A 14,883-nucleotide genomic window follows, 5' to 3' on the forward strand; every position below is an offset into this window, starting at 1 on the left:
TAATAGAGATACCGTGTTTCCCTGAAAATAAACCTAGCCGGACATTTCAGCTCTGATGCGTCTTTTGGAGCAAAAATTAATATAAGACCTGGTCTTATTTTATTATAACACTGGGTCTAATATAATATAATATAATAATAATATAATATAATACCCGGTCTTATTTTACTATACTTATAAGACCAGGTCTAATATATTATATTATATTATATTATATTATATTATATTATATTATATTATATTATATTAATTATATTATATTATATATACCCGGTCTTATATAAGACCAGGTTTTATATTAATTTTTGCTCCAAAAGACGCATTGGAGCTGATTGTCTGGCTAGGTCTTATTTTCGGGGAAATAGGGTAGTATGTAAAACTTGTTTGATAGGGGAAAGTATAATATCCATCTCTTTCTAAATATAGTTCGAAGTCATTGCTTCATTGCTTATGTGTTAATAGTGAAGGTTACAAGAGTTATTTTACACTGTTTTTAATTTAGCCTAAAATCAACCGACCTCCTGCTGAACCCCTACCTGCTGATTAGTAGGGAAAAATTACAAAATGTTCTGAATTACAAAATATTGCCAAAGCTTTATTTAGTCCAATCTGATCATTTAAATAGTCCAGTTATATAGCATTCAGATAAAAATGTTTCATCATTTGCCATCCTTCCCTCCTGCTGTTCTCCTTAATTGGTGTGGGGAACAGTGACTTACTGAAACACACTGTAGCAAGGACGGAGTCTAGTCTCTTAGATGTGATGTGCGCTGTGTGCCTCCTCTGACCTTCAGGGCATTGGTTCCCACCTGGGTGCTCCTGGCAGCACCACTGAAGTGTCTGTCTGGTGTAGAACGCAGGGCTTGCTCAGAGCCCGCCTACGGGAGTTGCCTCTAAGTGCAGACCTCACAGTCTCTCACCTACGTCTCTGGGGTTATGATCCTGGTGGTGGTTCCACCTGCTGTATTGGGCCAAGTAGGAGGCCCAGTGTCTGTCCTCTCAGTCTCCACACTCCCTGAAAATTGGAAGGGCTTTGGTTAGGAAAGCTGAACCCCAGGTACTCCCCTGCCTACATATGTGTGGTCCTTTCTAGTGCCCATGTTGATAAGGGGCTCCACTTTGGAGAAAGTAGGGGGAAGGAATTAGGCAAGAACTGTCATGAAACTTTTCGGAGTAAAACTAATTTGTTGTGTTTGGAATGTGAGATTTATGTGCATGAGTAATGAGATAGGAACATGAGTTGAAGGAAACGAGATTAAAGATGGCTTTATTCAGCTTTAATCATTGGAAAGTTATGACCAAATTTTTCTAAATGAATTGCATAATGTTGATGCAGACTTATGTACAATGTAAAAATTTGGAAATTACAGAAATTTTTGAGGAATAAAATTGCATTACTCAGATATGAACACTTAATTTTCAGTGTATTTCTTTGTACTTGTTAGGTTTTTCTGCATGAATATATGTATACAGTCAGCCCTTCGTATCTATAGGTTTTGCATTCACAGAGAACCAACCGTGGATGAAAAATATTTGGAAAAACAAATCCAAGAAAGTTCCAAAAAGCAAAACTTGAATTTGCCATGTGCTGAGCACTATGTTGAATCCATGCAAATGAAGTGATGTATGGGCTTACTCTGCGGTAGCCTGTATGCAAATACAAGTCATATGGAAATATTAGGCCATTTTATATGGGGGACTTCAGCGTCTTCGGGTTTTGGTGTCTGAAATGGGGTCCTGGAACCATTCCCCCATGGATACTGAGAAACAACTGTATTTGTATGGATAGTTTTAAAATACTATATATGTTTGTTTTTTCTCTATAAATTGTTTGTGTCTTTTACCATTTAGAATATTGGTATTTTTCTTGTCAATTAATGTTACTTCATTATGAATTAAATCTACACTTTGATACTCATTAATTGCTAATAGTCTTCCCTCTTCTGTAGTTTGCCTTTCCACTTTGTTACGTTTTGGCACTTTAGAGATTGTTTCGTTTATATATCTGTATGTTTATATGTTTGTATATTTTAATCTAGACAACTTTTTCAAAAATTTGTCAACATAATGGCCAAGCTCTGTGTCCAAGAAACCTAACCTGATCATGGCCTCAGAAGATAGATGTTTATTTCTCCTGTGCAACAAATCTAAGGCTAGGTAGTGCTGGGTTGCTGTGCCTCACCTGGGCATTCTGGGAGCAAGTGTCTGCCTTCTCATTACCCCACTGTGCCCTGTGCATTGTTGGAAGAAGACCGTAGGCTCTCCCGTTTTCCAGTTCATAGGAAGGATCAGGGGAGAGAGAATCCTTGGCTGTGTTTTCTTTTTACACACACATCACATGGCATTGGTGAGAAAAGTGGTAATGTGGCTTACTCCTAGCAGCACAGGAGGACGAGAAACGTAGTCTCTAGCTGCCATGTTGCCAACCACCACTCTTACTACAGTAGAAGGGAGAACCTGTTTTATGGGCAATCACAAGCTTCCACCATACTTTTTCTTTATTTTTCGTGGTCTTTTGAAAAAGTCTCCTTCTTCCCCAGTTCCTATAAATATTCACTTAAACATTTTCTTTGTTTTTTCATGGTTTGTCCTCCCTCCCTGTCATCCAGCCAGTGAATACATGTTTATTGCTCTCCTGCTAAGTGCTAAGTATAGGACTAAGCTTTGGGGATATATCATGGTGATACTTCCCTCATAGCTTATACTCCAGTGTGTGAGAAAGACATTAAATCAGCAGTTCTAGGAGTGACCCATAGACCCTGGAGGTCCCTGAGACCATTGTCATAATAATACAATGACATTGTTTGCCTTTTCTGTTGTTCACTCTGATTGTACCCCAGTGATAATGGGTCAAACTGCTGAGTCAAGTCAGCAGCACCCAATTGTACTAGTCGTCATTGTATTCGCTGCTGTGCACTTGCGATAAAAAACTCAGAAGTCATCAGTCGTTATTTTTATTACATCTGGATCATTAGGTACACAATTCTTCAATATTCTGTGTGACCAAATGGGAAATACATCCAAAATACTTCTGTGTGTCCCGAAGCGTGTTGGTTAGCTTGAAGAAAAGCAATGGTGTGATTGAGTTGTGAATTGAATAGTTGCTCTTTTCCTGGAATTCCATTTTTACGTGAAAGAATGATAAATTATGATTAGTTCAAGTTGGGGATTTGACAGAGTTAGTCTGTCACTTTAAGGAAAACAGCTAACAGTATTTGTTGCCAATAATAAAATTTGTGCTTTTGCTCATACACAGAGAAATTTGAAGTTTAGAAAACTTGTCTCTAACACCAGAGCTCGACATCTTCCCAAGACCTAAAGTGACTTCTGATGAAATTATGGATAATATTAAAAGGCATTTTTTTGTATATTTAAATTGCTTCAATATTCAATTCTGTAGCAATCAGTGAACTAATTTCTAGATCAGACATGGGTTAAGGATCCATTCCAAGTAAAAGACTATTTGATTTTAAAGTATCAGAGTATAAAAGGTTAATATAAAATGCATTATAACCAAACTTTTAGCTAGTCTTTTAAAATTGTGTTATAGAATTAAGACTATCCACAGTTATCTGAAAATGCTATTGAAATGCTCTTGCTTCCCTAATTACATAATTATGTTAAAATAGATTTGTTCATATATTTCAACCAAAGTAATACATTGCACCATATTAAAGGCAGAAGTAGATATGAGAATCCAGCTTCCTTTTAATATTCTATTTGTAGAAATGTAAAACAATGTTACTTGTCTCACTTTTTGGGGAGAGGAGGGAAATATAATTATTTCATAAAAGTGATATATTTTTTATAGCCAGCCAACACCTAAATGAGTAATTATTCTGATCACTAATCAACAAAAAAAGGAGTTGATCTTCTATCTCAAGCTGTGGCTTGCATCAGAATCCCTTGGAGGGATTGTTAGAGCACAGATTGCTGGGTCCTACTCCCAGTGTTTCTGATTCAGTAAATTCTGGATGGGACCTGAGAATATTTTAAGTGTTGCTGCTATTCCTGGCCCTCAGATCATACTTTGAGAACCACTGTTCTCTTTCTTTGGATTTATTGGACAAACCTTGAGCTGCCATTTGGGGGAAGAAAAAAAAAAGATTAAGTACAGGTTTAGGAACAATGGCTGGAAGTGTCTGTAGTTGCCAGAAATTTAGGAATTAATTATAAATTGAGCAAAAGAGCATGAAAGAACTGTTCAATGTCTAAGGCTGTACTCTGTTTACAAGCTAGCAAGTTAATCTACCGCAGTTTCATGGTTGCTGGAAGAAGACATGAGATTCTTGGTTCAGAAACAAAAAGAACTTTATTACAGTTGCAGTTGCTAGAGCATCAGCATTTATGGTGATTTACCTGCTACCCTAAGGGAGCCAGGTGATGGCTACACAAGCAGTGGATTATGTTGCAATAGAGGAACCCTGAACTTAGGGATTCCCCAGTTTTTTTTTCATAATGTGCAGTAAGCCTGCTTGACCTTTGTCCCACAGGATACATTATCTTGAATATACTGGACAGTAAACAGACCTGCCCTCTGCTCCAATTGGAGACACTGCCTTCTAAGACTGTTCTCTATATAAACATCCTTGAAAAAGATGGTTGAGACAAAAGGCAATCAGTGCCTTTGCTCACACATGTTCAGAAATGTGAAAGAGCCCTATGGAGAACTAACTGTAGGTCTATATAGGAAAAGTTGACAAAGTTTGTGTATGTTAATTATTTACTAGTCATTAACTGTAACAAGCTGAGCAAAAAAAACATGAGAACAATTGGACTTGAATTTTAGGCAAAGCAATGTATGGTTTGGTTCCCTTATGAAGGAGAACACTGTCCCCTTGTGTGATTCTAAATTATTTTCATAAATGTATATAACTGTCATTGGGAGCATCATTTCCTTATGTGTATAAGACGTATATGAACTTTAAAACAACAATTTTATAAATTTATATATATATAGACTTAAAAAGTAAAAATACTAATTTAGTATGATAAATAATGATACATTAGCCACAATAAATTGCACTTGCAGAATGATCTTTTTGGATCAAGCATACCTCCTCTACAGTGTGCTATATAATGTCTAATTTTCCCAATCTTTTCTCTAAAGTTCTGTAACTTCCTTTTGTAAAGCATACAGTAATTATCATTTGACCTTCTCTTAGTCTAAATGCATCATTAACCTCCTTTGTTTTTCCCTCATTAGCTCAAGATAATTAAAGTAATACTACTTGGCCCAGGGTTAGTCCAAACTCTTTTTGGATCCATGTCACAGAAAGCAGGCTCACACCTGGCTCTCATAGCTTGGACGTCAAGGTGAAATTGTCTTCGATTATGGCTAGAGTGATATATTTATTTCCTGCTTTGCCCAGGTCAATCCTGGTTTATGCTTGTGCCTGGTTTATGCTTTAACTCTCAGAAGTGTTCCGATTAGGATGGCAAATTGTAAGTGTTCTCCCTAAGTAGGACTTCATCGCAACGCTCAAGGGGTGTCCTAAGGATTCTCTAAGCCTGGCTTTCTCAGTCTCTCAGGGCTGCTTCCCTCTTTTGGCCCCTCTTTCAGTGGTTTCTTCCATGATATTATCATGGAAAGTGGCTTCTGTGGGCCAGCTTTCACATCATCCTTTCAGTGCTGTGGTTTTCCTTCATAGCGTTCACATAAAAGGCCAGATTTCATTGGTGCCTAGATCTCATTCTTTTGGCGTGGGAGGGGGGTGGATCACTGTATCCGAAGTGATTATTTTGTAAATATATATATATATATATTATATATATATATATATATATATATATATATATATATATATAAAAAAACTTTGTAAAATATTTTGTTCAGTGATATTTACATTTCAAAGAAATGGCTCCCACGTCCTCTAGAAAGACATCCTGGGTCATAAATCTGACCAAAAAAATAAATAAATAAAGGCCTATTTAAAATTAAATAGTTTCCAAAAGTGTGGAACACACATATATTTCAAAGAGAGTGAGAAAATACATACAATTGTAATTTTTCTCAAATAAATGCTCTAAGAAAAAGGGGAGGGAAATCTTTTCCTTTCAACAGGGATAATTAAGCCTCTTATTTTTAATTTATATTTGCCCTTACACTCTCTTTATTTGCTTCTGTCTTAAATATAAAGATCTTGATCTTGTTAATCTTACAGTAGCTCTACTGTAATCAGAAGTGACTATAAATGCACTTGTAATTTGGTTTTATTCCAATTTAAATTGTAATTTAGTTTTATTCAATGTAAAAATTTTAAACTGTTAAATTCTACATAAAAAGTAGGATTTCTTAAATATAGAGTAGTAGTGTCAGGAATTTAGCATAAGATAACTTGACTAAATCAGCATTTTAATAGCTGCCGAGCAGCCTGTGAATTTGGGCAGTTTACAGCCCTGAAGCCAGGCATTAAATGGTATAAATATGACCCTAAACAGCAAATTAGAAAAAGAATCTTCTTAGAGAAAAACAGTGTATTTCCTAAAATCATAAGTTTTCTTTTTTTTTAATTTTAAACTTTGCCAGCAGTTAAAACTTGAAATTTCCTATACTGTTTCTCAACAAAATCAGGAGCAGGTAGGATTTGATTAACATTTTTATAATGGTAACTTGCATAATTATTTTCAAGGAAGTAGAACCTAGCCGAGGGTTACTTTACCTTTTTAGTATCCACCCCTTGTCTGAGTATAATGAAATTTCCATTTCCGGGTCCATGAGACCTCAAACTGCATACAAGTGCTTGCTCCCTGTTATTGTGGAATTCTCCTTTGCCCTTCCACCTTCTGTGCGGTGCCTTCTCATCAGATGCTGAGCTCCACTTCATACATCTGTTGGGCTAAATGTTTGCTCTCAGAGATGCAATTTTCTATCAGCCTCTTCCTCCTTAGAGAGAAGCCTGAGGGGACCCCCTCAGTGACCCCACCCGTGTCTTTATAGTTAAGGGCCTACCCTGACCACACTCCACGCGTTCTTGGCTCTTTGGGAGTTATACTGCCCTAAAGTCTCACTCATTTCACAGTGACCAGCTTGTTGGCAATTACTTTACAGGCCACTGAGTCACCTTGACCAGCCTGGCCTTGTGACCAAGCAGTGGTCACGCACTTTGATCTTTCCTGACCAATACATGTTATATATTCTTTGTTTCTTCTTGAAAGAGGGTGCTCCTACCGTTTTAATCCCGCCTCTGAATTTAGGTGAAAAGCTGTAGCTGCCTAGCTGAGTACTGTAAGGAAAATGAACCCTTTTCTCCCTTCCCTGCCCCTCCACTAACTTTGAGGTTTTGTTGTTGTTGTTGTTGTTTTTATGATACTGCTTCCTGCCAGTCTCTCAAACATGTCTGTGCAGACTTGATTTGTAGAGAACACCCTTTAACTCTTCTCTGTACACCTATGTGGAAAGAATATCGATATTTAGAATGTTGGAACCATAACGGTGCAACATTTGTAATTTTTCTATTAGGACTGTCTACATGGAAGTGAGAATTGAAAACCAATTACATAAATTACTAAGCTTTGAAAGATTTCTTTTTTTCAACATTTCTCCCTCTACGGTATGTATTCCTCAGAGTATCTTGTGACTAGTAAGAAATTAGGTTGAAATTCAATTAGTAAGAAAGCCTTCCCCACTCTTTAACGTTAAACAGATTTCAGGATTTTTTGATCCACAAGCCATTGACGAGATGCTCATTGCAAAGTAACTAAGTGTCCCATGCCACCAGTTATTTTAAGAGATATGAAGTGAATTAGAATTTAAAGTTCATGTCTAACATCGGGAGAAAAAAAAACTTTGTCATTAAGATTTTAAAATTCTTACCTGTGTATACATAGTTTAACTGGTAAGAATGATATTCATGATTTCTGATTTTTGCCCTTGTATGGCTCTCAGACCTTACTAGCTTGCATCGTGTGAGCCTTCTCTGGGCCTTTGAGTTGTTTCACTAGTAGAATGGACCATGGGTGGCTGTTCATTGACTCTTACGGTGCCTCTGAGTGTGGATGCTGGGATTTAGAATGCCCCATCTTCACAGCAGGCTGCTGCAGACCCAGTCTGCAGTGCTAGAGAAATGCAGGGGTTCTTGAAGATAGCCCTGCTGGATGCTGCGTAGGGTGTGTTGCTTGGGTGGACCTCTGGAATCAGAGGAATGTGTGAGCCATGATGCCTACAGTTAGGCTTTTCACAAAGCCAAGTGTGCTGTTGTTGATTAACAAATAATGGGTTGTTTATCTTGGAATTGCTTTTATTGGCAGACACCCTGAAAGATTCAAAGGCTGTCTGTAAATGAAGAATGTTCTCATTGTTTGTTCAGCTCCTGCTTTTCTACTTAATGTGCCGATGTCTGGGGAAATTTTCTTGAATATCAAGTCATAAGTAAAATTTAAGCATTATCCCCTGTCCCCCACCCCCCATTTTCAAGTAGGACATTTAGCTATGACCTGTTCTCAGATGCTTCTGATGATTTGGATGTGTGTAGCTAGAGGAGGAAAGGTGCAAAGGGACTGAAGCTCAGAAGTTTGCCATCTAATCGTATCAGTCATGAATAGCTTAAATAAATTCAAGTACATTTCTGGTTGGTTAACTGTATGTCTGTTGCAAGTTAACTTCTGAGAATTCAAATTGAAATGTGCAAAGTCAGAGGCAACAAGGATCACGTGGGCAGTGGGTCAGGAAATGTTGATGGAGATAAGTGGTGGTTGATGGAGGATCACCAGGGTGGCAAGAGGAAGTAGAGCAAATTACATTTTTGCAAAGGAAACGGTATGTGAAGATTTGTGGCGTGATCAGCAGTAGGTGTTCTTGGAACTGTTAAGTTCACTAATGCTGGGAGCATAAAGTACTGTAGGAATGGCTCTGGGAAAATGGGAAGATGGGCCCAGGTAATAAAAGTCCTGAGCCCTGTCAAACAGCAATAAATACATCCATGATCTCCAGCTCTGGCCAAAGACAATGTGAAGCCAAATGTCAAATCTTGCTTGTTTCATGTCCTATACACAGATGTTCTCAATATCTGCCAAGTAGCAGGAGCCAGACGAATAATTGATCAAATTTATGTAAAGATAGTAGCTGTTGTTAAGTGTGAAAGATCAAAGGGCTCTACTTTGTAAAAGGCCGTTTCATTAGTGATATTTTCATGTTACGATGGCATAATGTGAGAAGACCCTGTCTATGTAGAGTGTGAAGGAGAGCTTTGAGAATGGATTTCTGTCACTTGGATGACAGGGAAGCTAGAAAAACATTAGAAAAACATAAGGGGAGATCTTTCTGTCCTGCATACCATTGCCTCCTGGTGCTAGCTGATCGTGTTGCCTATGTGTCAGTTTAATAATGGTGAGTGAACATGCATTACAGGCGATGTGGCTATTTTAACATATAATATTCTAAATTATTTTTATGTGTCTTATCACTACTGCCATCAACTTTACAAGAGGCAAATACTAAATTATGATAACTGGCCAAACGGTTAAAGCATCTTCCAGTCAGAAGCAAAATATTGAGTAAAACTAATTTATAGTGTTTCAAGTTACAGAATATTGATATTTTTAATGTTTTGGAGAATATACACAAACAACAATGAAAGCATTTTTTCAGTTGAGTTTTATTTATTGGATTTAAGTATTATGAAGTAATAAACAGATGGAACTTATGTTTGAGAATTTTTCTATGTTTGGAAGACAAAAAAGATAGTTTTGATATAAAACAAAATTCAACGTAAGAGAGAGAGAGAAATAAAGTGTGTACGTGTGTGTGTGGTGGGAGTTGGATATACATGTAAGGAAGTTAGCAATCCCTTATTATATACTATTTTGCTTTTTTTTTTTTTTTAGGTGCTGGTGAATCTGGGAAAAGTACAATTGTGAAACAAATGAAGTAAGTAGATGTAGGACATTAAATTTGTTCTTTAAGTATATCCTTCCATAAGAGGAAGTAAGTGTTCTCTTTCTCCTTTTTGTCTCGGTAGAATTATTCACGAAGCTGGTTATTCAGAAGAGGAATGTAAACAGTACAAAGCAGTTGTCTACAGTAACACCATTCAGTCCATTATCGCCATCATTAGGGCCATGGGGAGGTTGAAGATCGACTTCGGTGACTCAGCTCGGGCGGTAAGTTATCGAATTTTTGGGAACAGCCTGATGAGTAAAAAAGAATAACTTGCCTGATCATACCATACTACATGACATAGATATATCAGCTATCTCAGGGCCATCTTATAAAATGACTGAAAAAGATAGTGAATGAAGTGAGTCAGAAGCTTTAGAAGTGAGTGAAATCATACACAGGATTGTGTAATCTTCTCTTTATAGCTAGAATACTTTGCTTATCCATCAGATGATTTGGACAACTCAATAACCATTGCAATATTTTCTATATAATATGTGCTATTGGGGTCCCCCCTATCTCCATGCCAATTTTTAGTCAGTACTACTGAGTTTAGTAAACTACCTTACATTAACACGCTTCAAAATTTTTCGTAATTTAGAATGCTGAAAAGCGGAGTACAAAGCAGTCTCATCTCATATAATGAGAACAGAATAAAAGTTTGCATGTCTTTAGAATAGAAACATGTTGGCTATTCAGAAACACAGATCAGAATTTCAGTGCGAAAGGGACAAGAACCTTAGGAGATAAGCTAGTTCTATCCTCTATTTTGCCAGCCAAAAACCTGGAACCCAGGAGATTCCGTGATCAAAAGATTGCCACACAGTTAGTGGGAACCAGGGTTTACTTATGTGGCCCAATAACTTGCTCTAGGTTTTGATTGGAAGCAGCCCTGGCCTAGTCCATATGACGCTTTTCTTTTTTCCACCCAGCTTCTGTTTGCTTGCTTAATCTGTGTAAGTTTTATTTTGTGTGTGTAGTTTTTTCTTCATTGATTCTGTGTTTAATAACTATTGTAAAACTTAACCTTCCCAGAAACCTTTAACCGAATCTCCCACTTACTTTTTATTCTTTTTATACTCAGTAGATGTATTGTTTCTAATACCCCTTTTTTATAATTCCTTTGTATTTTTATGTATTCAATGTGTGTGTGTGCTGCCTCTTTACTAATACTGTGAAGAGTTTTGTCTAGAAACTGTAACTTTTCCTTTTTGTCACCTTAGTATTTGCTTGATTTTTTTTTTTTAATGGAGCCTCAATTCATGCTTAATAATGTTTAAAAAAAAAAAAAATGAATGAAGGCCACATTAGAAAATATACATTGGAGAAATCTAAAATAAACCCGGTTTATTTTTTGTAAGTTACTCTAACATTTCTTTATATGTTACAGGGCTATATTAATTTGCTTAAGCTTTTACTTTTTTTTTTTAAGCTTTTACTTTTAAACAAGGGTTTAACAGCTTAATATAATGAGTTCAAGTTTTCAAATAGATTTCAAGATCATTTCTAATGATAATTCATAACATTCTTTTTAAATTGTCATTTCTGAAACAAGATTTCATCATATCTAGACATCTTTTGCCTATCTACTATCCATTCAGTTTGTAACTTACTTATAATTTATTCATTCAACAAATGCTTTTTGAGCTCTTAGTCTTACACAGAAGAGAACCACCCTTAGAAAAAAGAGAAAGAATTGATATAAATTGTGCTTTACACCAATTCCAATTATGGTAATTTAAACCTTTTATCAAATTCACATACAGTATTCTGCATTCATATCCTATATGTGATTAGAGAAAAAGGTTTTGTAGCCTCCATTTTAGGAGGTAATGAAAGGTACAAGCAGGTTTTTATGAATTATTTTTTCTTTTTCATATTTCTCAAGGAATTTTGCCACCTTTTGCTTTTTTAAAAACATAATTTGGACTTAGTTTCAGGACTGATGGGGAACAACTGCCCTCACTGTAATCTTTTACTGTTTTCAGACTCTCTCTAGCTGTACCCTAGTAATCAGCCTATTAACTTCTGTTTGCTTTAGCCATTGTTACTAATTCCTTCATGCAAAAGTCTTTATGCTCCCACATTGGTTTTGATCAGTCTACTCTGTGGCTTGGGTTGCTTTGCCTCTACATAAGCTTTAAAATACTAGGAGGCTCTTGGAATTGTGCTAAAGAATACAAAGATGAATTAAACATGGCCTGAACATGAGGAAGGGACATTGGAGCTTGGTAATGAAACGTGTAACAATTTTCTAGACAAAAACAAGGAAAAAGCATTCTACGAGTAATAAACAATATAGTCAAAGGGTGAATATATTTCTGTTTTTTAAGTACCAATTCCTGGATGTATCTTCCTTGAGTTGAAGGGTAACCAGATATTTAATTTTGATAAGTACCTCAGATTTGCTTTTCAGAAGAAAAGTGATGCGAATAATTTTTCTAGCAACTGCACCAGTGTCTACGAGAATCTCACCAAAGTAGATACTAACATTTTAATTTTCAATCTCTCACAAGTGAAAAATATTCTTTTTTTTTCTGTTTTAGTTTTATATTCTCCTGATTTGTAATGAATTGGAGAATGTTTTAGCTTTTTGTATTTTTGTGCACTCCTCAGTATATTTCACTCAATTCTGTTAAATTACTTGTCCTGTTCACAGTGTGTCTCTTTAAATATTAGGGATGTTTTTATATTTTGCAAATATTTTTGCTTAATATAGTTCCTTTATTTTTTGAATAGTATTTTTCTAGTTACCGAACTCTGACTTCTGTGTTTGTCTTGTTAGAAAGATATCTTCAACTTACAATTATTTTTTAAACTACTCTTATTTTTCTAGAATATTTATAGTTTTATTTCTTTAGATTTATATCTTCACCCACCTGGAAGTGTTATTTGTGTCTCTTGAATTGTTGCCTTGAATTGATTTAAACTCCTTTTCTCCTCCAAGCCTCACCATGCTCCTGAATAATGGCCACTATTCTGTTCCTTTAATTTTGTAATTGATTCCATTAGTTTATGTCTGTCTGCCAGATTTTCCAGATTGCTTTTGAGGAAGGTTGTATCAATTTACCTTACAAGCAGCAGTTTTTTTTAGCACTCTGGGTAGCCAAAAAATACTGACTTAATTTATTAGTAAATTTATTAGTAAATTTTATTTTAATTTAATTTGCATATTCAGTTTTAGTGCAATTGTACAGTTTTTCATCTTTATTGACTATATTTTTGTTTCTCTATGTTGGTGGGCTGTTTTATCCCTTATTTACCTGTTGGAGTCTTGCTGTATCCATTATCTGTTTGCTTGTTTTTATGTACATACCAGTATGTAGTAACCCTTTGTCCAGTTATATAAATGTTCTCTCACATTTTGTTGCCTTTAATCATTGGTTTCCATTTTTACATCTTACCCCATTATGTCTTCCACTATGTTTAAACTTAGAAAATCTTCTCTCAACCAAAGATTTACCAAATACTCTTGCCATTTTAAAAGTATTTTAGGGGAGTGAATTTTAACATTGTTTCTTGTGTTTGTTCTTTAATCCCTCTGAAATTTACTTATTTTGTATGCGTGGAGTAATAATCTACATTATTTGCTTCCTCTTCAGAGGGCTATCTAATCGTTTAATTTACCTTGCCACCTTTATATAATAAGTTCAGACTTAAGATCTTTTTCCTGTTGATCTGCATTCATACCAGACTGTTCTACATATCACAGGCTTTTAATATCTGATAATTTTAGCCCTCCTTCTCCAGTATTCTTTTTAAAAATGTTCCTAGTTATTTCTACTTGTCATTTTTTGAGATGAATGTTGAATTGGTTTTGTATTGTGGTTTATGGTTGAAAACTAAAATAAGGTTATGGGATTATATTGTTTTTGAGTCCGAGAAATATTTTGATAGATGTATGTGGCAAAGTGATATTAACCTTCATTTGGAATATAATATGTTCCTCCAGAACAGTATTTTTCTATTTCCCTCAACTCATGTATTGATTGTCCCATGTTTCTGTATCGCTTTTGACAACAGGGTCTATTGTCCATACAAAAAACGCTTAAACATTTTTTATTTTATTAACTTGAAAATGAAAATATATACATTTATAAGATTCATAAGTATATGCATAAAAGTTATATTTGAGTCACGCATGTATCACTATTTCCCTTCTTGACATAGTGAAGCTCATGCTCACTGCAATTTAGTCGAAATTTTTGCTGTCTGCAATGTAGTTAAAATTAGATTATTTTATTATTAGGCTTTTTCCTCCTTTTAAAAAGCAGAGCTATGGGAAAAGGAAAAATGACTTCCTGTTTCCTTGCCTCAGTCACTTTTATTTTGATTACATTTGTGTTTTTAGAGAAAAATATTTCACATTTATGTATTTCTTATTCAGAGCAGAGCAGTTCTTTAACGTTTGGGATTGGCAGGCACCATGAGCCATGGGACAGAGGACTCCACCAAAGTTCTCAGGATTTCTTTAAGGCAGGGGTGTCCAAACTTTTTTCAATGTTTTTTACCAAGGGCATATGCGGTAAAATACACAAACAGCCGGGCCACTCACTCGAAGTGAAGTACGTATTGCTTCACCTGGTTTATTTAAGTAAACTAAATATATTTTTGGAATTTGCTGCGGGCCAATTAACAATGGATTGCGGGCCGCAGTTGGCCCCCGGGCCGCAGTTTTGACACCCCTGCTTTAAGGGTACACTAACTTTGATGAAAGCAGTGTAGCTGTCTTAAATTTATACGAGTGTTTATATGCTCTAGAAATGTTTTTGATTAAATATATAAATAGTTCTCATATGTGGTGTTCAGTATTGTTGGCTAATGTTATTAATGAAATAATTGAGCTAAACCATTGAAACCAAAGATCTCTATACATACATACACGAGCCATGACATCAATATCATCCCTGGGGCCAAAAATTCATAGGTGTCTCTAGTTTTAAGACTCCTTTATCACATTTTTTAGTCTCTGTTGTAAAAGGGCTTTCTGGTTTTCTGTTTAAGCT

At 35.7% G+C, this 14,883-nt stretch overlaps 1 protein-coding gene across 2 annotated transcripts in view; it reads left to right on the top strand.

Moving 5' to 3' along the window:
* Positions 1 to 14,883, top strand: part of GNAI1 (G protein subunit alpha i1) — an 83,108-nt gene that overhangs the window by 42,523 nt on the left and 25,702 nt on the right. For both annotated transcript variants that reach the window (XM_019713052.2, XM_074340655.1), the window contains exons 2-3: positions 9,826 to 9,868; positions 9,960 to 10,101. In XM_019713052.2, coding sequence (XP_019568611.1) covers positions 9,826 to 9,868; positions 9,960 to 10,101 — 185 coding nt within the window. The remainder of the gene's footprint in view (positions 1 to 9,825; positions 9,869 to 9,959; positions 10,102 to 14,883) is intronic.

The sequence above is a fragment of the Rhinolophus sinicus genome, linkage group LG09, assembly GCF_036562045.2.
Source record: "Rhinolophus sinicus isolate RSC01 linkage group LG09, ASM3656204v1, whole genome shotgun sequence".
Taxonomy (NCBI): domain Eukaryota; kingdom Metazoa; phylum Chordata; class Mammalia; order Chiroptera; family Rhinolophidae; genus Rhinolophus; species Rhinolophus sinicus.